General features: G+C 37.2%; 1 protein-coding gene across 5 annotated transcripts in view; it reads right to left on the reverse strand.

Annotated features, from left to right (window-relative positions):
* Positions 1–27,624, reverse strand: part of Spag16 (sperm associated antigen 16) — an 809,062-nt gene that overhangs the window by 674,700 nt on the left and 106,738 nt on the right. For all 5 annotated transcript variants that reach the window (XM_040753382.1, XM_040753381.1, XM_040753385.1 and 2 more), the window contains one exon: positions 10,327–10,454. In XM_040753382.1, coding sequence (XP_040609316.1) covers positions 10,327–10,454 — 128 coding nt within the window. The remainder of the gene's footprint in view (positions 1–10,326; positions 10,455–27,624) is intronic.

Here is a 27,624-nt window from a genome sequence, read left to right on the forward strand (position 1 = left end):
TGGAAGATGACAACTACTTGACAAACCCAAAGTGCCCGAACAATCTTAGTCTAAAATTAAGGAATGAGACAGGAAAGGACACTAAAGACATATGAAAAAAACCTGAAAATCTAATCTGCTAATTAAATGATGCATTTATTCATGGAACATACCCCCCAAAAGTAAATAGCTCATTAAAGTTAATGCTTGCATTTATTGTGTGTGCATATGTGTCTTTCTTCTTAAAAGTTAATGGTACAAATGTTATTACTGTATCATTAAATAATAGAAGCTTACCTAATACTTATCCCTTAGCACTTTGGTACCAAATCTTAAAAATAGTAGGCTGTATCTCTCTAATAATTACCCATCTAGGGAAGAATTTTTTCTTCAAGTCAACTCTGCAAACTATGGGTACTTTCCTTCTATAATTCTAATTTTAAATGCATGCTTCACTCTAGTATATTAATGGTTTTGAAGATAAGTAAACATATTATTCACAATATAAAAATTTATATATATTGAGATGCTAACTAAAAGCTATAGTTATTTAAAAGGACCTTAATTTCAAAACTACATTCTAAGTTTAACTTGTAATGTGTGGCTTAATATTTCTAAATTATTTGGTGTCAGAAGTAGGATATGACACAGAAATGAATACTTTATATTGATATGGATTTTCATTTACTGATACAAATTTAAGGTCAATTTTGTGATGTGTATATTTCTCCTCTTGTTTAAGTATTGTGTTTATGATGATCTTTTAAACGTAATGCATAATAAAATATAGATTATAGTTACCTATAATAGTCAAAACTTAGGCCAGTTAGGTTTTCTAGATATACAGAGATATATTTGAGATAGATAGATAGTCTTCAAACCTTTTAAAGAACTTCAGAAAATGGCATTTAAAATGGTTTAGGGTTTTACTTGACATCTGAGAGGAAGAATGGCATCTAAGAAACTTGTTATGGAGTTTGCTTTCAACATGGCAAGATTAGTCATTTGGGCAAGAAACTGTTTTTACTGTTTGATAGACTGGAACTACAGGACCCACAGGAAAGTGACTGCTAAACCTGATGAGCAGTCCTAAAGCGTTCCTACATCATTGAAGAGTCTGCTGGAATTTCTGGAGGACCCAGAAAAATGATTGACAAACTGCCAATGCAGATGGACAGTTTAAAATTTCCTGCTTTGCTGTAAAGTCTGCCAGACACACTGTGGCCTATGGGCTAAAGATGGATGCCCCAACATTACACAGGAACTTAGGGTGACTATTCAGGTAGCGAGATGTCTCTGTCAATAGTATTTGTATATTATCCTTTTGTGTTCTTTGATGGAGTTAAAGACAGATAGTTATAAGTATAGTTTTCCTTAGTTATGATAAAAGATAAGTTACAATTAAGACTTTAGACTCACAAAGATAGGATCGAATATATTTTCTTTAAATATTGCTAAATGTTGCAGAACTAAATAGAGAGTTTTCAATAGAGGAGTCTAAAATGGCTGAGAGGCACTTGAGAAAGTGCTCAACATCCTTAGCCATCCGGGAAATGCAAATCAAAACAACTCTGAGATACCATCTCACTCCTGTCAGAATGGCTAAAATCAAAAACACCAATGACAATTTATGCTGGAGAGGATGTGGTGAAAGGGGGACACTCCTCCATTGCTGGTGGGAGTGCCAACTGGTTCAGCCACTTTGGAAAGCAGTATGGAGATTCCTCAGAAAAATGGGAATAAACCTACCACAAGACCCAGCAACTCCACTCTTAGGCATATATCCAAAAGATGCCCATTCATACAACAAAGATGTCTGTTCCACTATGTTCATAGCAGCTTTATTTGTAATAGCCAGAACTTGGAAGCAACCCAGATGTCCCTCAACCGAAGAGTGGATAGAGAAAAGGTGGTACATCTACACAATGGAGTACTATTCAGCAGAAAAAAATAATGGAATCATGAGATTCACAGGCAAATGGATGACACTAGAAGAAACCATCCTGAGTGAGGTAACCCAGTCACAAAAAGAGAAACATGGCATGTACTCTCTCAAATATGGATTTTAGACATAGATCTGGGGAGTGCCAGCCTACAATCCTATGGCCAGAGAGTATGGGAAACAGAAACTTCATTTAGTGGCTGATCAAAGAAGAGGCAGACTCCCTTGGTTAAGTACTGAGCTGAACTCAAGAAAGCCAGTAACAGAGAGGGAGGACTGATGATCAAAGGGATTAAGACTGGGCTGGTTTAACCCCCAGAAACAGCTGACCAGACAAAGGTTAACTCTTGAATCCCAGGCATCAGCCTGGGAATTCAGCATGGGACTGATAAATACCCCCTGAATCTGGGTGTCAGTGAGGAGGCCTAGGGAATCTATTGAGCCTTGGGCAGCAGATCAGTACCCATCCAAAGCATACACACGGACTTTGGACTCCCATAGAAAAATGTGAGGTGCACTCTCACCCCGAACTCTTGGGGAAGGGTCTAGGCCCTGCCCTATATGAAATGACAGACTGTGGACACCCCCATGGAGGGCCTCACCCTCCCTGGGGGAATGAGGGGATAACGGGGGGGGGGGTTGAGGGGAGGGCATGGGAGGAGGGGAGGGAAAGGGAGAGGAACCTGGAACTGACTTGTGAAGCAACCTTGTTTCTTATCTAAATTTAAACTGGAAAATAAAAGAAAAAAATAAAAAATAATAATAATAATTAAAAAAACAAAACAAAAAAATATTGCTAAATGTTAATGGACTAAATATTGTATTTATACTTCTTGTTTAATAACTGCCTTGTTATATATTTTACTATGTTAAAGTTAAAACCATTCTTTTTATTTAGAAAAGAGGAGATGATGGGGAAGTCCTTCTGAGTATATGCTGTCTCATTGGTGGAATAAATAAAGCACTGTTGGCCAATAGAAAAGCAAGATAGGTGGGACTAGAAGTCAAGGAGGATTCTGGGAAACAGAGGCACAGTCAGTTATGATAAAGGACATCAGAGGTATAAGAGTTCCAGATCCTTTCTCCAGTAAGAGAAGACCACATGGAAATACTCAGATTAGCAGTTATCAATTAATAATTCAGAGCTGATAAGAAACCAAGCAAATGGCCAACAGCTTCATAATTATTATAGCCTCCTGTGTGGACTGACATGACTCTGGAACCAGGCTGGCAGGAAGAATGCATGTTACAAATGTGTTATAAATCAAAGAGCTACCAGAGTTATTGAGAGATTCCCCAGCAAACTGGGGATCTAATTACTAGACAAGTGTGTGGTGATATATTGTTTATGACCTAATAAAACTTGACTGAAGATCAGAATGCAAAGCTAGCCATGGCCATAGATGCCAGGCAGTGGTGGCACACACCTTTAACAACAGGACTCAGGAGACAGAGAAAGATGGATTTTTGTGAGTTCAGGGCTACCGAGGGCTACATAAGAGTCTAAAAGGAACAGAGCTTGTGCCTTTAATTCCAACACCACAGAGATATGTAAGATAGAAGCAGGGGCTCAGAGCTAGCAATTTCTCTCCAGCTACACTGAGGACAGGAAGAGATTCAGTTTCCAGCCACACCGAGGATTAAGGATCACCCTTTCAGTCTGAAGGAGAGGTAACAGCTAGTGGTTGGCTGCTTTGCTTCTTCTGATCTTCAGTGGCTTTAGTAGATCATAAACAACATATCTCCACACAAGTGCTCTACCACTGAGCTACATCCTTTACAGTTCCTGTCTGGGAGCTTTAATGGTGAAAGATCATAATTGTTGTAGGATTTTAGCTGGTATCTATTTATTTATGGTAGTTCTCTTGTGAATATGGAGGGTAGCAGACACACACTTCTTTGGACACGAGAGTTGGGGAATCCTATTCAATATTCAAGCTCAGAGGAAATTTCAACATCTTACCACTTAGAAACTACTGAAACTCAGAGAATACAAGATGCCACCTGAGAAATGCATTTAGAGAAAAGATAAAGCTAATAGCTGCTCTTAAGGGGCAGTCCCTTAACAAGATATCTGGCCCAAGAGGAGCAGTTCACTGAACAAGCTAAGAGGGAGGAGCAAGGATGTCCAGAGGAAATCCAGGACACACTAACATCAGCAGGAGTCTCAGGAGTAGACATCTTTCTATGAAGTACCTGAGTAGTAAAGAAAACAAGAAGTTAAGAGTGACCATTGGTTGGATAGAAGACGTTACTAGTGACTGATAAGTGTTTCAGAGGAGAGATGTAGATGGCTAGTCTTGGTTGTCAACTTTTTGGGATTTTAAGTTGCCATGGAAACAAATGTCTAGGTGTGTCATTGAAGAAATATCTAGATTCAGTAAACTGAGTTGAAAAGACTCAATAAAAAGGGGGAGATAATATTCCAAGGGTTAGGACTGAACAAAAGGAGTAAGCTACCTGAACACAGGCATTTACCATCCTCTCCATCCTATCTGCTGATGGAACATGACCAGCTTCCTCAATCTCCTGCACTATGCCTTGCCCACCATGATGGATTGTACTCTCAGATGTGAGATAAACATTCAGTCTTCCTTCCTTAATTAAGCAAAGGTCGCTCTTTCCTGCCCTGACAATAAAGCAAGTAACAAAAATACAGACAGGAGGTGGGGAGAATGGGAAAAACAAATGCGATTATAAGTCCCTGCATTTCTGCCCAGGTTTCTCATGAGAAAGAAGGGTACTAGAACAGAACATGATTACCACATAGTTATCTAGACAAAAGGGGAATTTTTAACTCATGTATTTTATTGAAGAGCACGTTTTAAGTGGACGAATACCATTAAGACATCCTGCAAGAGTAGTAGAAACACATATACGTAAACCAGAGCTTAAAAAATCCTCTTAACTAATCTAATTTAAAGGCCTTCTGGTTCTTTGACCTATAAAATTGCCCTCTATAAAAATGCAAATTAGTAAGAAATTAAGACTTTTTAAATTATCTGGATTTTAATACATGTTTTTATTATGACCTTGTTTTAAAAAAGCTAGTAAAAATATGTTTTGATGTATGTTTTTGCAGAAAAAGGATTCATAATTAGCATTTTTGCACTTACACACAATCTAATTAATTATTTTAATATTCAACTGTAAAGCAATTATCCTGGGTCATGATTCTCAAGAGGGAAAAACAGAGATTTTGGCCTAAATCATATGTTATAAGGTTTTATATTACTGGTAAATTGTATGCATAGCTGTAAAAATAGAGATTTCTTTCTTTGAAATTTTTCTAAAATAACTTGTGATTTACTTATTGCTTTCATCTAAAACTATAACTGATTCGAATCTTGTAATTATTATTGTGTCCAAGCATCACATGTGTGTCTGTCTGTCTATCTGTCTTTCTGTTTGTATCTAACAAAAATAGAGAGAACATAATTGCTTACTGAAATGTGCTCAGATAGTGACTAAAGCAAATGACTCTTCTTACTAGTGCTCAGTAAAACACTAAAAGTAGTAATCGTATTGTTTTTGTCTTCAGTACTAATTGCCTTTCTTATACATTTCAAAGTAAAGAAACGTACCAACTGCAGCTTAAAAACATTTCCCCACTGATTAATTGTCAAGCAAAACAAAATTAATTCTTAGATATTGAGAAAATGATCTTGCCTAAAGAAGATATAATCAAACTAGTAAACATTTTATTATAGATACATTAAGTACCACTACTCCATGTGTGTCTATGCTTGTGGGGTTATAACATGGAATTAAAATAGTAGGGCTTTGTATTTGTTTTCAGTAGTACTGGGTACTGAACCAGGATAATCTCTCAGAACTGGAATGAGATGAGTAGCCAGGATGCCAGTTTGCTAAGTGTTCCCTGGGGTCTGAATTATGGTTCTCAGAATTGCACAGACATCACTCTTAAACCACGGATCCATCTCTCCAGTTCCCCCACCTCAAGGAAGTGAGAAACACTAAATATTACTTTGAAATTTTATATTATGTCTAGTTAATAGCTGACAGTTAAAATAGAATAAACAGGAAGAATTGATAAAATAAAATAAAACAGATGGGAGCCCCGCAAACACATAGCAAAGAAGAAACAGTAGTACCACAAGCAGAAATAAACAGACTGCCAACAAAGCTACCAACCCCCTAAATCAGTTGTCCCAAAGCAGCAACTTAATCTAAGGTACCCTGAAAGATTAAACGCCATTCTTTCTACTAGTTCACCTTTCCACTGCTTAAGCCATAAAGATGGACCATTCTCTCCTTATAAAATAACTAGCAAAGATGATGAAATTCCTCCCTGGGCTGCACTAGTAGTTACAGGACAGCTGTCTTTGTAGTGGCTAGAAATAAAATGAGTTGAAATCTGGGTTCTTGTTTTTTATAAAAGCAACCGTTTCCCTCTTTCTTTTTCTTCTTTCATTGGGTAAAAATATTCCCTTTTACTTCCACTCAACTTTTTAATTGACCAGCTCTTTCTCTCTGTAAAACATTCCAGCTGTTCTGAGGACATCTAGCTGCTTGATCTCAGTAGTCATGGCTAGCAGCTACTGCACAGCCAATGCAGGTGACTATTAAGAGTCAAACAGTTTATTACCAAATGTCTGTGTAAGCCAAGATTTGCTATTGTAATGTGATTAGCTATTAATTTAGGAGATGGAATGTGAGTAGGTGAAAGAGAACTGCTATCAATGAAAACTGGGGAAATAATCCTCTGAGAGCCTAGGGTTCTCACTTTAGATTAAAGAAGTCACAAATTAAAATTGTAGATGATAATAGCCTGGCTATTGCCAAAGCTATTTCTGGCTCTCCACAAACTGATGGTTGCCCTATTGCTGAGGACAAAAACTTACACAACTCATTGAACATGAAAAAGTCAAACTGGTACCTGTCTCCCCTATGGAAGAATATTCACTCAAGGGTAAACTGCATGATACCAAAGGATAAAGGTAAATGCAAACTGTTGCTGGAGTTTTCTTCCAGTCTGGTTTCACAGCCAATTTAACCCAAAATAAGCACACAGATGCTATATTAACTGTTGACTGATGGCTAGGGCTTCTTACTGGCTATCTCTGTCTTAATTATTAACCCATTTCTATAAATCTATGTATTTCCATGTGGTCTTGGCTTATCAGAGAATGCCTGAACCTGTTACTCTTTTGTGGTCTACATGGTATCCTCTTTGCAGTGCCTCTCTGCCTACCTTTGCCAGAATTCTCCTTGTCTCCTAATCCTGTCTATCTCCCTGCCTCTATTGGGTAAACAGTGTTTTTATTTATCAGACAATAAGAGAAACGTATATCCAAAAGGACATCCCCCAGCAACCAACCCAACTATAAAGTCCTCAATCTACAATGGTGATCTGCCTGCAAAATATGCTAGTTCAATGGTTGCACAAAATTTCTCAGAGTAACCAACAAACATCTTATTTGACTTAAGGCCCACAATTGACACTACTAGGGTGACCAAGAACCTAAAACTAGACAGAACTGGGAACTAGGGTAAAACCAAATACTACTGTTCTGCTAAAATAATGTAACAATAATATGACTAAAATGACATTCTGCTGTACTCATAGATCAGTACTTTACTTAGCAGTCATCAGAGAAGCTCCCTCCTTCAGAAGATGGGAACAAATACAGAGACCCACAACTGCACAGTTTGCAAAGCGTAAGAGACCTTGAAACACTTGGCCCTAACTGAAATGTCCCCATTAAATCCCTCCCCTCAGGTCTCAGGAACCCTATGGAACAAAAGGCAGAAAGAGTTTAAGAGACACAAAGGATGTAAGACATCAAGGAAAAAAGCTATCTGGACACAGCAGGACTGAAGTGCATATGAACTCATGAAGACTGTGGGAGAATGCAATGCATAGGGTCTGCATAGGTCTGCATCAGATGGGGTCCTAAAGCTGAAAGAAATACAAAAAAACATCCTTGACCCAAAGCTATCTCCTGATGAGAGAAGTCCTGTGTATATGTTGTTCTATTGGTTGATAAATAAAGCATTGTTGGCCAATAAGGAAGCAAGATAGATGGGACTAGGAGTCAAGGAGGATCCTGGGAAATGTAGTAAAGAGAGTTGCCATGTGATTCCAGGGAAGAGAAGACACATGAGGCTGTGTCCTTGGTAAGCTAAGACCTTATAAAAATATATACTACTAGTTATGGGTTAATAATTAAGTCAGAGCTAGCCAATGAGAAACCATAGCAAACAGCCCCAACTTCATAATTAATATAGTGTCTTGTGTGTTACTTGGGGGCTGAGACAGCAGTGAGACACAGGTGGCTGGAGGGAAGAATGCACACTACAATCTCCAGTTGATAACCACTTGCAAATGAAAATTCAGTTTCCTCCACGGGAAAACAAAACACTCGTAAGGGTAGGCTGCATGCCCAGCTTTACATCTTCAACAGAAAACAAACTCAACTGCATCTTTAGAGGTTTCTTGGATGGGTCAGAGCATTCTTTTCTTTTCTTCAACCTTACAGTTCCTTTGCATATATGTTATGCCTTTTGGTTTTGTGTTTCCATGAGATTTCTCTGTGAGCAAACAAGTATGTCTCCTTTTCTAAATGTGTTTCCTGTCCTTTCCTTTGACTCTTTTTCTTCTTTTTGTTTTGTCCTATTTCAAATTCCTTTTCCTTTATTTTATTATTGTCCCTTAGGGGCCAGTTTGTTTTGCAATGAGAGACAGAAATGGTGTGGATCTGGATGGGTGGGGAGTTGGTAAGGAACTGTGGGGAGTAAGGTGAAGAAAACCATAATCAGAATGCAATGTGTGAAAAAAAAACATTTTAGTAAAATAAAAAAGAGAACTCTATGCATATGTTTCCTTTGGAACACAGACCATTGGGTATTTTTGCAAACAGGAGTAGAGAGTCATTCTCTATTATAATTCTTTTTTATTATCAAATTAATTCTTCATATTCTTGCCATTGTCTGGGTGTAATAGAGTGGAGTATACTATGGAAAATTCTTAAAATGCAATTCTGAAATAGCCAGGTCTTTTTTTTATACCAATTCATATTATACCTACTGTTGAATTATAAGTAAAATCTGTAAAAATAAAAAGTATTTTATTTTTAATCAGAATTATACATTATGCTCTATTGGCTTAGCTGATGTTAAGAAATATCATATAGAACCACATCTAGTTAAAAGGCGTTTCATGAAAAAGTTAGGACCTTACTTCAAATGACACACACATATGCATGTACACACACACACACACACACACATACACACACACAGAGAGTGTATTTTTCATTGTATATAGAACCTTAAGGGATGAATGCATCATTTTTATGATTCTGTTTAAATATTAACTGAAGTTTCCAATTCATTGACTTATGTGCTTTGGTCATGTCACTAAGATCATATCTATTATATACATATAAGTAAAACATTATAGGTAGCATTCTTCTTCCTAAGATATAAACAAATAGTGTTCAGTATATCTATATATCCATATGTTTATATAGATATATGTCATCTATAATCAAAGTTATTAAAATACCATACCATATATCATCAAAGCAGAGGACATAATTCAAATGGAAAAGAGAAGAACTAAAGGTAAAATATATGTATATGTCAGGTACAATACATTAGTCTTGCTTAAAAAGTTTGTGAAGGATTGCAAAACTTTTCCTGTATATGATTTTACCCAAATCATAGATTCTTCAATAAAAATTGCATATACCTTAGATTATATTTCAAAATTCAAGAAAGAAATGCTATTTGCCGAAACTATAATAAATACCCATGATTATCAACCAAAATTGTTTACTGAAGTTTATGTGTTCCACAAAGTTATATTTTATAGCTACAGATTACTGACAGAAAGATGTTCTCAAAAAATACTTAGCAGCCCATCAATGTCCAAAGATACAAAATAAATACATTTTTCAGAAATATTAATGTTCAGATTCATGAAGTAATTATAGTATAATGAATGTAATTTTTTCTTAAATCACTGTGACTACATTCCATAGAATTATAACTTTGAAAAGAACAAAACAAAAATTACATTACTAGGAAAATCTGAATTGATAAAATCAACAAAACAAATGATATCCATAGTTTTCTCAGAGCTCAGGTTTAAATGCTCCTGGAAAACTCTCTTAGAACCATGTGTGTTATTTTAAGCTGGAACTATAACCTCAACAATAATAATCACAATAGTGCACTTAGTCTACACTGCCACCAAGTGCCTAAATCAATTAAGTTAGACAATTTTCCAGAAGCCATAAGTAGATTGTTTCTTTGCTGCAAGTAGCTATTTGCAAGCCAGAATAAGTCACATAAGCCATGAATAGTTTAAAGAGCACCACAGTTTAGACAGGACAATAAGATCTCAAAAAGCATTAATAAAATTTTAATAGTCCTACCAGCTCACTGGGAGTTCATGAAGTCTGAAAATGTTGTTTAGTTTGTAGTCAAATTTTGCTGGACAAAGGTTTTCTTTACATGCACTCAAGTTTGGATCTGGTTGCATATCTGTGGGAAACTCTGAATCCTAGTGGGGGAGGGGATGAAGAAAAAGCTCTCTCTTAGATAGCCACACCACTGTATCTTATTTCAACACTAAGTTATAACAAAAATATCATTATAGATGACAATTACTATCAATCCCTCATATCCCACTGCAATTTTGAGAACATATGCAAGAAAGACAAAGTTTAAAATAAGGAACCTATTTATCTTCATGAATGATTTATATCTAAGTTGCATACATATTAAAAATTACTTGAGCCGGGCGGTGGTGGTGCACGCCTTTAACCCCAGCACTCGGGAGGCAGAGGCAGGCAGATCTCTGTGAGCTCAAGGCTGGGCTGGAATGACAGCCTCCAAAACAATACAGAGAAACCCTGTCTCGTAAAAACCAAAAAAAAAAAATTACTTGAAAGACTTCCCTCTGTGGATGACTTGGAAGTACAATATACTGTCTTATATGATTTGTCAATTGTTACTTTTAATAATCATTCAACCCTAGTATCAATTTTATTTCAGCAATCAAAGCCTAAGGATTCATGAATCACATTTTTCCTCTGTAAATGATATGCCTACAAATATTTTAATTGAATAGCAAAATGACACTTGCTAACAGGGTAATTATGGTTTACTTACTTGAATTCAACCAAACGGGACTGATTTAAAGATATTTGCCCATTGTAAAAGATTTCTGTAATAGTCCTTCAAATCACAAGCATTAGAACTCATATCTCCATTTGTGAGTTAACCCTTTCCCCCACCCAAGAAAACTCTACATGGAAGGAATCTCCTCAGAGAAAGCATGTTAAAGATAGGCATTCAAAATCCATAATGACTTATATATTAACTGAAAGGAAATGATTCTACAGTATTTACATCCTAAAATTGTCATTAGAAATGGAGGCATATATTCATTGTCGCACTCTGTCATTTATTCAAATCATATTTCTAAAAGCCACACTTTTTCAAATAATATTCTTGACATGGGAGACCTACCAATGAACAAAGCTAATAACAGCTGATATCTTCATGGATGTTACATTCTAATGGACTCATTATATCATAAGAGCTAGATGCCGGGCTATGGTGGCACACACCTTTAATCCCAGCACTCGGGAGGCAGAAGCAGGCAAGAGCATAGAGATATATATATGCTTTTGCAAGACAAGGTTGCTCTGTATTGTTTTGGAGGCTGTCCTGGAACTCACTCTGTAAACCAGGCTGGCCTCTAACTCACAGAGATCCACCTGCTTCTGCCTCCCGAATGCTGGGATTAAAGGCATCCACTACCAACGCCTAGCAAGAGCTACAGAATATTAACCAACCTCTGTAGGTGGGATTATTTCCTGATTAACCAAGTAATATGTATTCAAATAGAAATTTTACATACTTCATGATAATACAAAGAAACGAATCAATCTTACTCTCATGTCATCCTACATTTTGGTTTAATTATTTAATTTCTTCCCCCTTTGTTTTCGTAAACTAGGGACCATAATTTCTTTTCTGTTTGAAAATGATTTTGTTGTTGTAGTTTCGTTTTTATTGACAAAAATCATGCAATATATTTTGATCATGTTTTCCCCTTTCCCAATTCCTACAAGAATCTTTTATGTATTTTTTTTATTTTTAAATTTAAATTTAAATTAGAAACTAGGCTGCTTCACATGTCAATTCCAGGTCCCTCTCCGTTTCCTTCCACTCCTCCCGTGCCCTCCCACCAACTCCCCCAATATCCCCTTATTTCCCCAGGGAGGGTGAGGACCTCCATGGGGGTGTCCATAGTCTGTCATTTCATCCAGGGTGAGAGTGCATCTCTCATTGTTGGATGGGAGTCCAAAGTCCATTTGTATACCTGGAATAAATACTGATCTACTACCCAAGACTCAATAGATTACCTAGGCCTCCTCACTGACACCCACATTCAGGGGGTCTTGATCAGTCCCATGCTGGATTCCCAAGCAACAGTCTGGGATTCAAGAGCTAACCCTTGTCAGTTCAGCTGTTTCTGGGGGTTAAACCAGCCCAGTCTTAATGCCTTTGGTCATCAGTCCTCCCTCTCTGTCACTGGATTTCTTGAGTTCAGCTCAGTGCTTAGCCGTGTGAGTCTGCCTCTGCTTCCATCAGCCACTGAATGAAGGTTCTGTTTCCCAGACTCTCTGGCCATGGGATTGTAGGCTGGCACTCCCCAGATCTATGTCTAAAATCCATATATGAGTGAGTACATGCCGTGTTTCTCTTTTTGTGACTGGGTTCCCTTGGTCAGGATGGTTTCTTCTAGTGCCATCCATTTGCCTGCAAATTTCAGGATTCCATTGTGTTTTTTTCTGCTGAATAGTACTCCATTGTATAAATGCACATTTTCTCTATCCACTCTTCGGTTAAGGGGCATCTAGGTTGCTTACAAAGAAATAATGCTACTATGAACATAGTGGAACAGACATCCTGAATGGGCATCTTTTGGATATATGCCTAAGAGTGGAGTTGCTGGGTCTTGTGGTAGGTTTATTCCCATTTTTCTGAGGAATCTCCATACTGATTTCCAAAGTGGCTGTACAATTGACCCTCCAACCAGCAGTGGAGGAATGTTCCCCATTTACCCCATCCTCTCCAGCATAAATTGTCGTTGGTGTTTTTTATTTTAGCCATTCTGACAGGAGTGAGATGCTATCTCAGAGTTGTTTTTATTTGCATTTCCCAGATGGCTAAGGATGTTGAGCACTTTCTCAAGTGCCTCTAAGCCATTTTAGACTCCTCTATTGAAAATTCTCTATTTAGTTCTGTAGCCCACCTTTTAATTGGATCCTTTGGTGTTTTGGAGACTTGCTTCTTGAGTTCTTTGTAAATTTTGGAGATCATCCCTCTGTCAGATGTGGGGTTAGTGAATATTTTTTCCCATTCTGTGGGCTGCCTTTTTGTCTTGGTGACTGTGTCCTTTGCCTTACAGAAGCTTCTCAGTTTCAGGAGGTCCCATTTATTCATTGCTGATCTCACTGTCTGTGCTACTCGTGTTATGTTCAGGAAGCTGTCTCCTGTACCAATTCGTTCAAGGGTGCCACCCACTTTCTCTTCTAAGAGATTCAGTATGGATGGATTTATGTTGAGATCTTTGATCCATTTGGACTTAAGTTTCCTACAAGAATCTTACCATCTCCCTACACACTAAACTTTATGTTCTCTGCCCCACTGAAAAAGAAGAAAACAAACAAAACAGAAGGACACACACAAAAAAAACTATAAAAACCAAAGCCAAATTAAACAGAAAAGCCAGGAAGATAGAAAAGGCAAAATGAAATAAAAAGTCCATAAACATGCCACTGAATTCATTTTTTCCTGGACAAATACTCCTGGGCATGGGGAACATCCTACATTGTAGTTGATATACCTAGTGACACTCCCTTTGCCAACTGTCATCAACTGCAGATACTTTCTTGGTGATTGGTGGGTATCTATGTTTACTTCCTCCTCTCAGCACAGGGACCCATCTGGCTTGAACTTATGTAGACCTTGTGCATGCTACCACAATCTTTATGAGCTCACCTGTGCAGCAATATCCTTGTATATAGAAACAATTTCAGAATGAGGCTCCCTTTGTGAAGTAAAACGAAGGTCTGAAAAGCAGGCCTCTCCTTAGCAATTCAACTATGCTATACACTGAAATGTAAAGTTAGGCAAGCTGCTTAACAGATCTTTAAGGTAAACTTTAGCAACTGTAAACTATGACCAAACTTTTCCCTCTTCTAGAGGCTGCTGGGAACGATAAGTGACATAATCCTTTCAAGTCAGGAATCGAGAGCTTGGCACCTAGTATGTTATAAGTAAACATTCACCATCTCTATTTGCTGTTTTGATCATATCTATAGTTAGCAGCCCATGATAATGACAACTGGTGAATAAATTCATTTTGAATAATTTCACATTCTATTACAAATATTCTGTATTAATCAAATTACAGGTACAATAGTCACTCGGAATATTGATAGAAGTAGACTTGATTTTAGAATGTTGTCACTATTTGGAACCTCAGTCCCACACCAGTTACCTGCTGGCCATCTCATTTGTCCCAAAATAATGAGTAGGTTTGAGCTTCATGATCCAGTTATAATTCAATATAGTTATGCTGTTTATTTCCAAAGGATAGAATTCATGTTGTTTCTTTCTCTCCATATCTGGGATGTTTCAGGCACCCCATGTATCTAATTATATGTATCTAACTATATCTATTCGTTCCTCATAAGTCTCTGGGTACCTAAGCTTCTCCTAAGACATATGTTAGTCCAGATTACTTAGCATAGGTCTTTCTTCCACTGTTACATTATTCTTTTCTTTCAATTGAATGGAATTACTCTCAAGCTATTTTGAGCTATAAATTCAAATTATTCACCTTTGAGTATCTAGTCCATATGAAGCACTATGTAAAGTGTCAGACTACATCTGTGCCCAGGCTGCTGCAGGGACCATGTCTGGGTCACTGGCCCTACCTCAGTCATGGCTTGTGATGTTTGTAGCCTCGCCTGGGTTCTGGGCTAATTCTACAGCCATGTTGGTGCCTGAGGGTGATGCCGCAGCTGGGACCACGGTGTTTCATCTGGGCCAGGGCTGCTGAGAGTATGCCTGGGCCTGAGGCCCTATTACAGCCATGGTCTCTGTTGATGCCTGTATCTCCTGATGCCATCCAAGGCAATCCCAATGCCATGAGTTTAGGCTGCCACCTGAGACCATGTTGGTCTCCAAGGGTCACACTGACTATGGAGCCACACTGACCTGCTTGGCCTGAGCTGCCACCGAGGGCCATGGTAATATTTGAGCCTAAACTCCTTCAGGAAACCATGTCTGGTCCATGGTCCTATCACAGTTATGGTCTGTGATGTCTGTGGCCCCTGGTGTCACCAAAGGCACCATAGATGCTGGGGGTATAGGCCATGTGGTGTCCAAGGGCCATGAATTGGGACAACAGGATATCTGAGAGGAGTTTCCATTACGGTTCAGTGATGAACATTTTGTGGGCAGGGCTGCTTGAACAAAGGGGGTATACCGTGTGACACACTGTAGCTCCTGATGCCATTAGGATAAATGAAGAGGGGTTGGAAAGGTGGAAGGGAGAGGTGGGTTTGTGGTTTTGTTTGTTTGCTTGCTTGCTTGCTTGTTTGCTTGGTTGGTTGGTTGGTTGGCTGGCTGATTCGTTTTGTCTTTAATTAATTTTGGGGGAGGGCATACTGCAGGGGTGAGGAGCAGATATGGAAGGACTGGGAACTGAAATGGATTGAGATTCATGATGTGAAACTTCCAAAGAATCAATAAAGAATTATCTTTAAAAAAGAAAAAGTATCAGGTCACATTTCCTCAAGGAAATTATATAACTTTACTTTTTCAGTCAGTAAAATGCTCACTGTCCAAAATTGAGGACCAGAGTTTAATCCTTAGAAGCCAAAGGAAAGTCAGACCTGGTGGCAAAGCTTATAACATCAGTACTGGACCTGCAGAGACAGGCAAATCTGAGCTTACTGGCCAGTCAGCATTAGATCTACTGGACATCTCCAGGACAAGGAGTGACCTTGTCAACAATAAGACCTTGTCCATAAAAACAAGGCAGATGGTACCTTAGGGTTTTTTCCTGTTGTTGTGACAAAATACCCTGACAAAATCAAATTAGTGGAGGAAGTTTAATTTGGCTCAAGATTCAAGGCTCTATTCCAGTCTGATAGGAAAGTCAAAGTAACAAGAACTTCTGGGAGCTGGTCACACTGCATTCACAAGCAAAAATCGGAGCATACTGATGCACAGTTCCTTTATCCATTCATAAATTCCAGAATCCCATCCATGGGATGGTGCCACCCACAGTGGGAAGGCCTCCCCATCTCAACATAGTTATGATAATCTCCCACAGATACATCCAGAGCCTCGTCTCCCAGCTGATTATAGATTATGACAAGTTGAAAGTTAACATCAAACCTCACAGATCTATCCTGAGGACAATACTCAAGGTAGACTACTGACCTCCATATTTGCATGTACATACATGTATGCACACCACCACACACAGTTTCACCTACATACATATACACAAAACATGTAATATTTAAAACTAGAGGAGAGATAGGTAAAGAACATTAAAGTGAAGAGATAAGTAATAAAATTATAAGAATAAAGCATATATTTATCATTAATTACAGATATAATTATGTTAATAGATGAGAGAATTATATCTGAGTTGATATAATATGATTAATGATGTCTATGATTATGTTGATAAGATAAAGATGGATGGGTGGTACATTGATGGGTGGGTAGGCAGACATAAGTCTAAAGGAAAATGGAATGATGATGAAGACTTATTATTACTGATGATTAAATCTGATAAATGATAAAATTAAACTTCATATAACAGTGAGAAAACTACAGCTACAATACAAGAAAATTCCCTTAACTCTAATAAGATAAAATACCTAACTAAAGTGTAATATAACATATTTTAATTATATTTTGCTCATATACAAATAAAATGAATTTGATTAGGTTAAATATTTTGTGGAGTCTGTCAAAAGGCTTTGTCACACATCTCATGAAAATTGATATGAATATTTAATTCAATTCAAACCAAAAGTTTAATATAAAATTATGGCTTTTCTCTTGTAAGTTTGTATTCAACAATCATGTTAAAAATGGTAGATCATTGGTCACTTACATGCTTTTTAAAAAATTAAACATTAAAAGATTAACATTTTAAAGTATAATTCATTAAAAATGAACTAAATTGAGATAAATTTTAATGAGACATTTCTTTCTCTTATTAATTCCCCTCATAGAAAGATATTTACCAGAGATGAGAAAGTTTTGCTAAGGTATCTGTGTCCTCATTATTTCCTTCATCACTCAACTGGTCCATTACCTGCTGGCAAACCCCACACATCACTACCTAGGAATGACTGACAGCTGACATTATCAGCAAGACTTGCTTGAGCTAATTGACATTCACAGGCTAAGTTTGAAAATTACAGTGAGCCAGGAAAGTGTTACACATATATTTGTTTGCTCTCTTGACCTTTATTTTTGTTTACATTGTTAGGGCTTTAGATTTTAGGAAGAAGCAGCACATTTACAAAATGCTGTTTTCCCAAGTACAAGCATTTTGTATTTAGTGCTACTAAACTCCTAATCATTCTTTAAAGTCTTTACTATGTGTTGCATAAAATAAGGTTGTTTTCATATATTTTAAAGCTATTAGCAAGAAATTCCTTACACTGATTCATATGGAATTAGGATGAGGCAAAAAGATGAACAGAAACAAAGTGGACAGCCATAAACTACACTTGAAAACTATACAACTTTACCATATTTTAAAATATATTTCTATACTTAATGGCCTGTTTGTTCTATAACCTAACAGAATAAAGATGCAAGATATATTTGATTTACAAACATGGTGAATTATACTAGATGCATACTTAATATTTATAGCATTTTTCATGAAAGGAATTATTATTTTAAGAAACACTTTTGGTTGGCACTGATCTAGAAGCTCCCTCCCTCCCAAGTAGTTATCATAGGGCTGGAATGCACTATGCATATAGCTGGAGAGGAAAGGCATTGATGGTCTTAACCAGTTGTGAACCCTAAAACTACAACAGAAACCTGCCAGGCAGGATGCATCCACATGTGCAATAGTGATATGAATGTTGTGGGGATAAAAAACTGTTCTCTGATTGGATTTCAAGGAAAGGAAGCCACATCTAGTACTATAATCCAACTGAAAACCCAGGTCAGTGGAAGCCATAGACCCTAGGGAGAACTTAATTCAGTTCTTTAGGTGAGTTTGCATAGTGTTAAGTTGACTTCAAAAGACATATGCTTATACCCATAGACAATTTGCACTTACAGTGTTAATTACAGTTATCTCCTTATAGTGAACTGTGGTGAATGCAGACTATGGCTGCATACGTTTATAATAAGTGGAAATTGAGCACTCACCTCTAAACAACATATAAACAACCCCCTCCAAGGTTGAGGGTATACTGCAGAAGAATGTAGAAAGAATTGCAGAGCCAGCAAACAGGAAGGAGGAGTGCAATATGGCATCTTTTGAACAATTCACAACCACTGCAACCATAAATTCACAAATGCTAAAGATGACTACACTGGATCCGAACAAGAAAGAGACCACCACAGTGAAGCATGAATGGAGGATGGGCTCAGGGATACCTATCCCTCAATGCTGGATTGTTTCCTACTAGGGGAGGTCATTGCCTTCCATTGTGTGACCACCAGGCTCCACTAGATAGTCCCAATCTATTGGCTATACTGATCACATGGTTAAACTAAATAGGCCAGCCTGTAGAGCCCATAAATCTTGGAAACAGACAGGGAGGGAGGAAAACAGATTGACTGAGCTAGGAAAGCGATAAGATTGAGTGAGGGTAAAGAACAATCAGAATGCATTTTATACATGTTTGAAATTGCCAAAAACTAAGAATTCATTAAACTTTTGTGCATATGCCTAAAGGCAACACAGAAAGTTGGCATCTTAAAATATAAACTTCTAAAGTTAAATAAATGTATAAATAAACAAATTTATACATAGCTACTATGGTGAAGAACATTATTTGGAAAGAGACTACCATTAGTTAATGTCAGGGGTTATCAGAGATCTTTCCTCTGGATTGTGAAACACCATTATCTAGGAAACTTCTAGAGATATAACTTCTCAATCCCACCTTCACTGCAACAAGGTGGAGACCTATGCCATCCAATAACCTGCTCCCACCAGTTCATTAGCCAGCTCTCCAGCCCATTCTAGGACTCCCTGACATTCAAGGGCCTCTTGCATGAAACCCCAGGTTTCAAAATCCAACACACCTGACCAAAGAGATTTTTAGGTCATAGCTGTAAAAATATGAACCATGAAAAGAGAACCTAAGGAAAGAAACAAATGTGGGCCATTTCATATCATAAATAATCTCTACAATATTAAAATGACTGTGTTAATAAAAATGTAATACCACTGGATTTGAATGAGTCATCATGACTTTCCATTTTAATATCACTGAAGTATCATCAAAATAATGTAATAAAATATTAGTTACTCAAGAATTGAATTGGAAAAAAACTTCCTACTATTGCAGAGGAACAGGGTCCCCTCAGCTCTTATTTATAACATACAACTATATTCACAAAACTAACTTCATTTATGATTTTGAACTTAATGATTAGATTGAGCAGAGTAAACAGAAAAAACAGCAAGAGTCTATGTGTGTGCCTGGATGTGTAATTAATATTAAAATTAAGCACTATTACTTATTTAATGACCCACATGTACACTATGTTAAATAGTAACAACAATTCTGCATACTGGGAGTGATTTTGGAAAAGATGTGGATTAAATAGGACAGCAACCTTCACAAAGCTGTGCAAAGGGTCAATAAGTGTGGCCAGAATTCCACCTGTCCCTGAAAACTCCATGTCCTCTTTGTACCACAGCTCCAAAACTGTACCACTATACCACTGACAAAAGGAAAATAATCCCTAAGGTTATCCTTCTACCTCGTGTAAAGAACATCAGTTGACTCATCTGACAGGACAAATGTTAGAGTCCAGGGTTCCTAAGAACATGGTCCATTTGGCATATGCTTAAATTGGAATACTCAACTTGCAAAGTGTTTGAGGATGAGAAGAAAGTAAAAGAGAGTTAAGCATGATGGGACTGTGAGTCACTTTCATTACAGTACTGTCAAGGCCAGTAGATTGTATATCGCTCCAATTTTACATAATAGACAAATATAAATTGAAATAACTTAATCATTTCCCTCATCTTATGGATTAACTATATTGAGAATCTCAAGATCAGGACTGGGGAATTGGCTCGGTCAGTAAGCACTTCCCTGACAAGCATAAGGATGTGAGTTTGATTCCCAGCACAGATGTAAACAGGTAGGCATGTCTCTGGGTCTAGTGTTGGAGAAGTAGAAACATAAGGATTCCTGTGGACTTCTGACCAGCCAGTCTAGTAAATTTGAGACAGACCCTGTGTCAAAATACAAGTTGGACTGATGAACTGAGGCTTTCCCTGAGGCTCTGAGGCCCCGATGTATGGAGAAAGAGCACAGCTTCTTCTCTAAAACCAGGAATATGCTTGATAGAGTCAATCATGGCATGGAGTCAGGGATTTGGGGGTGCTGTAGCTTCAGAACATGAGAAGTCAACTCTTCACAACCTAAAAGGTTGTGAGTATGACTCCCAAGGTAGCTGTGTGTTTGGTTTGTAATGTTCTTAAGATACTCTGCATTACTCTTGAGTAGCATTGCTTGATTAGTCGTCTTCTGCTGACTTTGTCCCATCAGTTCCCTGGGAATAATATATAAGGTGCTATACTTCTTAATAAGCATGCTTGACATCAGATACAGCTTGTGCCAAACCTCCCAATCCCAACTTTTATCTTTTCTATATTCTATCCTCTTTATCTTCTCTCTCCATGAAGAAAGACTGGCTGGTCCAGGTCAGGGATCTCCATCTTGCTGTTTCTAAGTTGGGATCATTAAGAACAGCATCTTCACTGTACCAGGGAGGCAGAGAGGTGGAGGATTAGCCCTTCTACACTAGAATTCATTGGCTGTTATCATGCTTTGGCTCCACTGAGAACCTTACATCCTTTGCTCCCTTTGAGGTCTAAGACTATATTTTGGGCAACTGAAGTCTCCATCAGACACAATATCAATTATTTAGATATGTTGTGACAGCTAGTTCAAGTATTTAGGAAAAGAGAATGTTGCATTTTGCTTAAAAATTAATTTTATATCCACTGAAGTAAATTATTTTTTACAAAAATCATAAAAGATAAATATTTATAAAATTTATTTAAAAAATTAAATGATCTTGGAATAATGTAAACTTTTCTTAAGAAATTATAAAGGTCTGGGGAGATGGTTCAGTGATTAAGAGCTCTTGTTGCTCTTCCAGCTGACCCAGATTCAGTTCCCACCACCTGTATGGTGGCTCACAAGCATCTGTAACATCAGTTCCAGGGTGATTTGATGCTCCCTTTTGGTCCCTGCTGGAACCAGGCATGCAAATAGTATGCACACATACATGCAAGCAAAAACACTCATACATATAAAATAAAAATAAAACAAAGCATAAATTATGAAACAAAAGATAGATTTATATTATTTTAAACTTCTGAAATAAAAATGCAAAGAAGAAAACTGCAAGGAAATTGCTTTTAGGTAATAATCATTTATAATAAAAATTATATAACTTTAAATTAATTATAGAAAACTAATTTTTTTCAAGAAAACTGACTATAGAATATAGACTTACATAGGTACTGGCTACTATCTATAAAATTGTAAACAAGTAGTAAGGTTCAATCCCATCGAATAATTTGAAGCTTAAATACAAGCTTAACTGTTATTTATTTGCCAATTGGTAAATTATGTGTTGTTAATGAGAAAATAGAGGTCATACATGACTTCAGGTATTCACGTGCACTCACTGATTGTGATAACATAAACTGAAACAAACTTCAAGAAGAGAAGTTTGGAAATATGGATCAAACATTTTTTATTTTGATTATACTCTAGGAATATTTAAGTTCCCTTCTTGACTTCTTTAAACAATTATCACCCAGTAGTGTCTTGTTTAGTTTCCATGAGTTTGTGTATTTCCTGTAGTTTCTACTAATAATAATACCTGCCTATATTCCACTGTGGTAAGATACAATGCTATTATCCTTTCAGTTTTTCTATATTTGTTAAGACTTGCTTTGTTTTCTAATATGTGCTTAAATTTGAGAAAGTCCCATGGCCTGCTGAAAATAATGCATATATTTCAGCATGTGTGGTATGTTCTGCAGGTATCTATTAGGTCTATCTGACTTATGAAATTATTTTATCTCCAGTGTTTCTCTGTTTAGATTTATTTTTCCTAGATCACTGCAAGAATGGAATATTGAAATCACACACTATCATTATGTGAGATAAATCTGTGGTTTTAGATGTAACAACTTTTATTTGATGGGTGACCCTGTGTTTGGTTTACATGTGTCTAGAATTATAATATACTCTTGGGGCGTTTGTCATTTAAGGAATATAAAGTATCAGCCCTTATGTCTTCTGACCAGTTTTGGTTGGACATCTGCTTTGTCAGGTATTAGAACAGCTGTAGGTGACTGTTTCTCAGTTCCATCTGATTTGCTTGGAATATATTTTCCACCCTTTCACCGTGTGGTAGTATGTGCAGTTGACGGCTTTCCACTCCAATCTGTTAATCAGTAGGTTGTTATTGGAGAATTGAGACCACTAATATCCAGATATCTTACAGAAAGGTTTTATTTGTTCCCTGTGTCCTATTGGATGTGTTTGTCCTCTGCAGATCCAAGCATTCCTTCTAGTACCCTCTGTACTAGTCATGAATGCTTTCATTTTTTTTAATCATTGAAAGTTTTTAGTTCTTCTAATAAAGTTTCAATAGTTTTCTGGGTATAAGAATCTGGATGTGGTCTTTTAGGAGTTGGAAAATGTCGAGGCCCTTCTGACTTGACAACTTGTTGAGTAAACTGATATTATCTAATAGGCCTGCCTTAGTGGTGACTTCACTTTTATCCCTTGAAGGTTTCAATACTCTTTATTCCAGATTTTTAATATTTTAACTTTAATATGTAGTGAAGTTTTTTCCAGTATTGTTTTTCTGGTGTTCTGTCTGACTTTTGTACCTGAATAGGTTTGGGAAATTTTCTACGACAATTTACTGAAGATGATCTCTACAACTTCAGTGATTTGTTCAAGAGTGAGGCATAAGTAACTCTACACAGTGTGGACAAGTTGGATAGGGCAACTGGAGGTTTTCAGTCAGACAGTGCCATGTGGGAAGGCTGGAGGGTCCCTTGCTGGGCAGGGGGTCTGGCAACTGAGAAACTTTGAAAGGGAGAAGGGAAAGGAAAAAATTTTGATTCCTAACAAGTAGCCACAAGGCAACTAGAATGTCAGAGGTTACAAATCAGAGCTCGGTTAGCCTGTCTGTTATTATGTGCCTCAAATATATTTTTATTAGGACATTTTGATTTGATTTTATTTGATTGCCTTCATAACAAGATCATCTTAGAACTGGATCACTTGGTCCTTCCTCTTATTGCCTTCCAGTTCAAAATGTTTGCATCCCTTACAAGCTAGCATCTTCTTAGATCTACAGTTGGGCTCAAAACACTCAAGCCTTAGCACAATGTTCTTTGTAGATTTAGCCTTTTAGCAGAAAATAGGCTTGGTCTGCCCACCATAGCCATTCTGTTTCCTGTCATAACACCGCTATCCCTGGGCATATGAAGAGTCCTTGGCCTTCATGTACCATGTACGGCATAACTTTAGGTGGCTGGTGCTCGCCACATTTCTTAGTTTTGAATGACCAAATGCTTTCTATGACTAACTCCACTTCCAAAAATATATGCCTCAAAGTTTTCAGACCAATTTGTTAAGATATATATGAACTTAATATAGTAAGTAGAAACACTTCAATTCCGGTTAAAGGAAGTCATTAACTGACTTACAGAACTCATGCTCTCAGGTGCTAGTATTAACAATTCATGAAGAACATTTAGAAATGCAAAAAGTGTTCACTTGATGCAGAGGACATATTGTCGTGTGTGTGTGTGTGTGTGTGTGTGTGTGTGTGTGTGTGTGTGTGTGTGTGTACACAAGTAAAAGGAAATGAATTTCTGGACCACATAAGAACATTTGATCAATAGCCAAGTTAACATACCATGACAGTCCCAAATAATTATAATGCAGCTGAATAACTACTACCATCTTCCCTAGTTTCATGGTGCAGTTGCTATCTTAAAGAGCAACGTCTTCCTCATGTATTTGTGGTTAAGCCATGTGCTGTATTAGTATACAGCAAGAGGTTGTATATAGCACACAATACGTTGTAGTGATAATAAATGACTTTGTGAGTTTCTGAATTGCCTACATTATACTTTTATCCATTAGTTTAAGGTTCTTCTCTTTTATGTATAAAAATGATTACTATAGAACAGTATGCTGTGTCAGAATCACTCCGCTTTAAATATTTCATGCTTACCAAATGTCTTAAGGCATCAAGAGCCCCACAGAGTGACTGACTTACACCCTCAGGGTCTGGAGAAGAAGATATTGCAGTGTTCTCACAGTAACTGACTTGCTTGAGTTTGCTTCTCTCAGAATGTGCTCCTGCTATTAATGTATGTGTGCATGTCAGGGCATTAACTGCATGCAATTCTTTATGGCTTGCATTTTAATTCATTTTGCCTTACTGACTTTTCTATGAGAAATTGAGATAATCTTAAGCATTTGGATAATTGCATTGTTTAAACATCTATAGTTCAGAAACAATACATTTCTAAGAATATAAGCACATTTTCTAACTTTATGGTTTAACTATTTAACATTCTTTTCTCTTTGTTACCATAAATGAGTTTTACCAGTTTATTAACAAAATAGTTCTTTGCTGACTAAGCACAGCAAGCTTTTTCCTCATATAGAATAAAATTTGCATGGACGAGTATTCAGATATTTAAAATTGAAGTTCTACTGATTGCTCGTACTATCCAAGAACAAGATTAATTTCACATATTATTTTAAACAAAGTAGGATACTACAGAGACTGACCAGTTGCTCTGTGAGCAGGAAGACCTAACTCATTGTTCCCGTACCATGGAAAGACTGGGTGTGGTGATGTGTGCCTGGGTTTGGGGGACAGAGACAGGATGATACCTGGAGTTCACCATTCAGTCAGTGGGGCCAAGTTGATGAACTCAATTCAGGGAGAGCCATGTCTTGAAAAACAAGATGGGAAACATTTGGTGTTGACCTTTTGGGGCTCTACACATATGTAAATGCACACACCAAAACAAGCACATATATAAAACACACAAATACACACACATACACACACCAGCAAAATAAAGGAATGAGTTAGAAGAATCATGGCTCATAGGATATTTGTTGTCATACATTTTTGTCTTTCTATTAAATAAGACTATGCTTATAATCTGATTCCTGCCTAAAATCAGCAAATGTCAATAACCAATGTCCTGAAGTTTCCTTAAATTGAGATTCAGTCCATTTAATATTATGGCTACCCACAAATGTCAGTGCACTGTGTGGCAAGTATGGGATGGCCATTTGATTTACCTCACTAGTAAGATTAGAGTCAAACAACATGGGGTACTTCTGGTGTCAGGCATGAGACACCTGCACATATGTGCCAGTTCTTGGTGCCTGTCCTCTAGTAAGAAGACAAGTGTCAAACTCTTTTTAACCAGACTATGAGCACACACCTTTCTAAGTCTTTGGAAGCCATCCCCTTTGCTTCCATAATCCCCAGGAACATAAATAGTTGTTAAACAAAATTGAAACAATACTCAGGGAGGCTAGGGGTGGTTTATATAGAATCTACTTATTGTTGATGGTATCTAATAAGCATATAGGCATTTATTTTTACAATAGGTCTGTAAATCCGGTCAGTTCAATAAATAAATACAGGAAATTAATTGAAAGATGATAGGAATCAATGAGAGGGACACTTATAAATAAAGGACATAATCTGTTACATTTTGTAAAGATATTCTCTATTAACAGTTACCTTGGAAATAAAGACGTTCCAAGCCTTCATAAATTTCTCTCAGATAGAAACAGAAACTGAAATCCATAGTAGAAATTTCACTGAATTTTAGATGGTATCCCTCTCTATAATTTTCATTTAAAAGAAACAATTGTATAATCTCTACAAGCCAGAAAGAAAGGACAAGTCTTAGGAAGGTTAAATTTGCTTGAAAATATATCTGGCCAAAAGCAGTTCCCCCACTGAGTGGTTTGTCAGTTGCACTGACTGCCTAACATAGTGTCTAGTTGGCAGGCTTCCAATCTGAGGAATAAGAATGCCTCTTTGTAATTGAAATTTCAACACAGTTCAGTTGTCCTACCATGGCTTTAATGTTGCGAAATTAGTAAGATTTGTTGTGCAACTTAATGAAATTTTTAAAAAAATTTTAAATTAATTTTTTCCATTTATTTTACATACCAACCAGAACTTCCTCTCTCTCCTCTCCTCTGTTCCCTCCCCCATCTCCCTTTTAACACCCGCCCCACCCATGGACTCCTCCTCTGTCTCCATTCAGAAAGGGGCAGTAAACACAGCATGGCACAACAAGTTGAGGCAGGATCAGGGTCCTCCTCCTGTGTCAAGGTAGGGCAAGACAAGCCAGCTTGGGGAATAGGTTCCCAAAAGTCAGCTCAAGTGCCAGGAACAGATCCTGATCTCACTGCTAGGATCCCAGAAACAGACTAGGCTAGACAACTGTCACACATAGGTAGAGGACCTAGGTGGGTCCCATGCAGGATCCCTAGCTGTAGGTCCAGAGTTGATGGGCTCCCATAAGCTCAAATCAGCTATCTCTGTGGGTTTCCCTGTCACAACCTTAAAACCCTAGCTCATACTTAAGCTATTCAATTTTTAAATTATGACTCAATGTGTTATACATTAGTAAGTTTCAATTATACTACATGCAAGATAATTCTAAATAAAAATTTTAAAAATACACGAGACAATAAATAAAATGGAAATACAGGAAAAAAACACATGAAAGTTCAGAAAAGAGAATCCCTGGGTAGTGATCAAAGTGGTCATAAAACATCAAATAAATAAGACTAATTTATAACTTTACTATTCAACTTAGGACATTTTCATTAGTAAATGTCAACTATTTTGTGATTTGTTTCTCAGTACCAAGTACGGATGACTGACACGTCTCTACAACTATTACTTGTGGCTTGGTTGCTTAGGCAGTTTTACAAAGCTCCACAGTAAGATAGACAACATCTCCTCTGAGCTACACAAGGGACTTGTTATTAATGTCACCTGTAACATTTAGCTTATTTTTACTAGTGCAAGGTTCAATGATCCTTCTGATATCTGAATTTTAAATAAAATTTTTTGTAACTATTTAGAGAAGAGATATGGCATTTAAAAGTCAAACATGAGAAAGACTTAATGACTTGATTTGTAGTTCATACATAATTTACATATTTAACAAAGAAATATAATCTACTATTATTACCATAAAATGTTATCTCCCTTTTTCAGTAAACATACAAATTCTCTGTTCTTTCTTCCTTGATCCCTGGGGTTGGTTGGAGAGGAGGGGAATCAAACCCAATGCCTTGGATATGCTA

The sequence above is a fragment of the Mesocricetus auratus genome, unplaced genomic scaffold (assembly GCF_017639785.1).
Source record: "Mesocricetus auratus isolate SY011 unplaced genomic scaffold, BCM_Maur_2.0 Super-Scaffold_100010, whole genome shotgun sequence".
Lineage (NCBI taxonomy): Eukaryota > Metazoa > Chordata > Mammalia > Rodentia > Cricetidae > Mesocricetus > Mesocricetus auratus.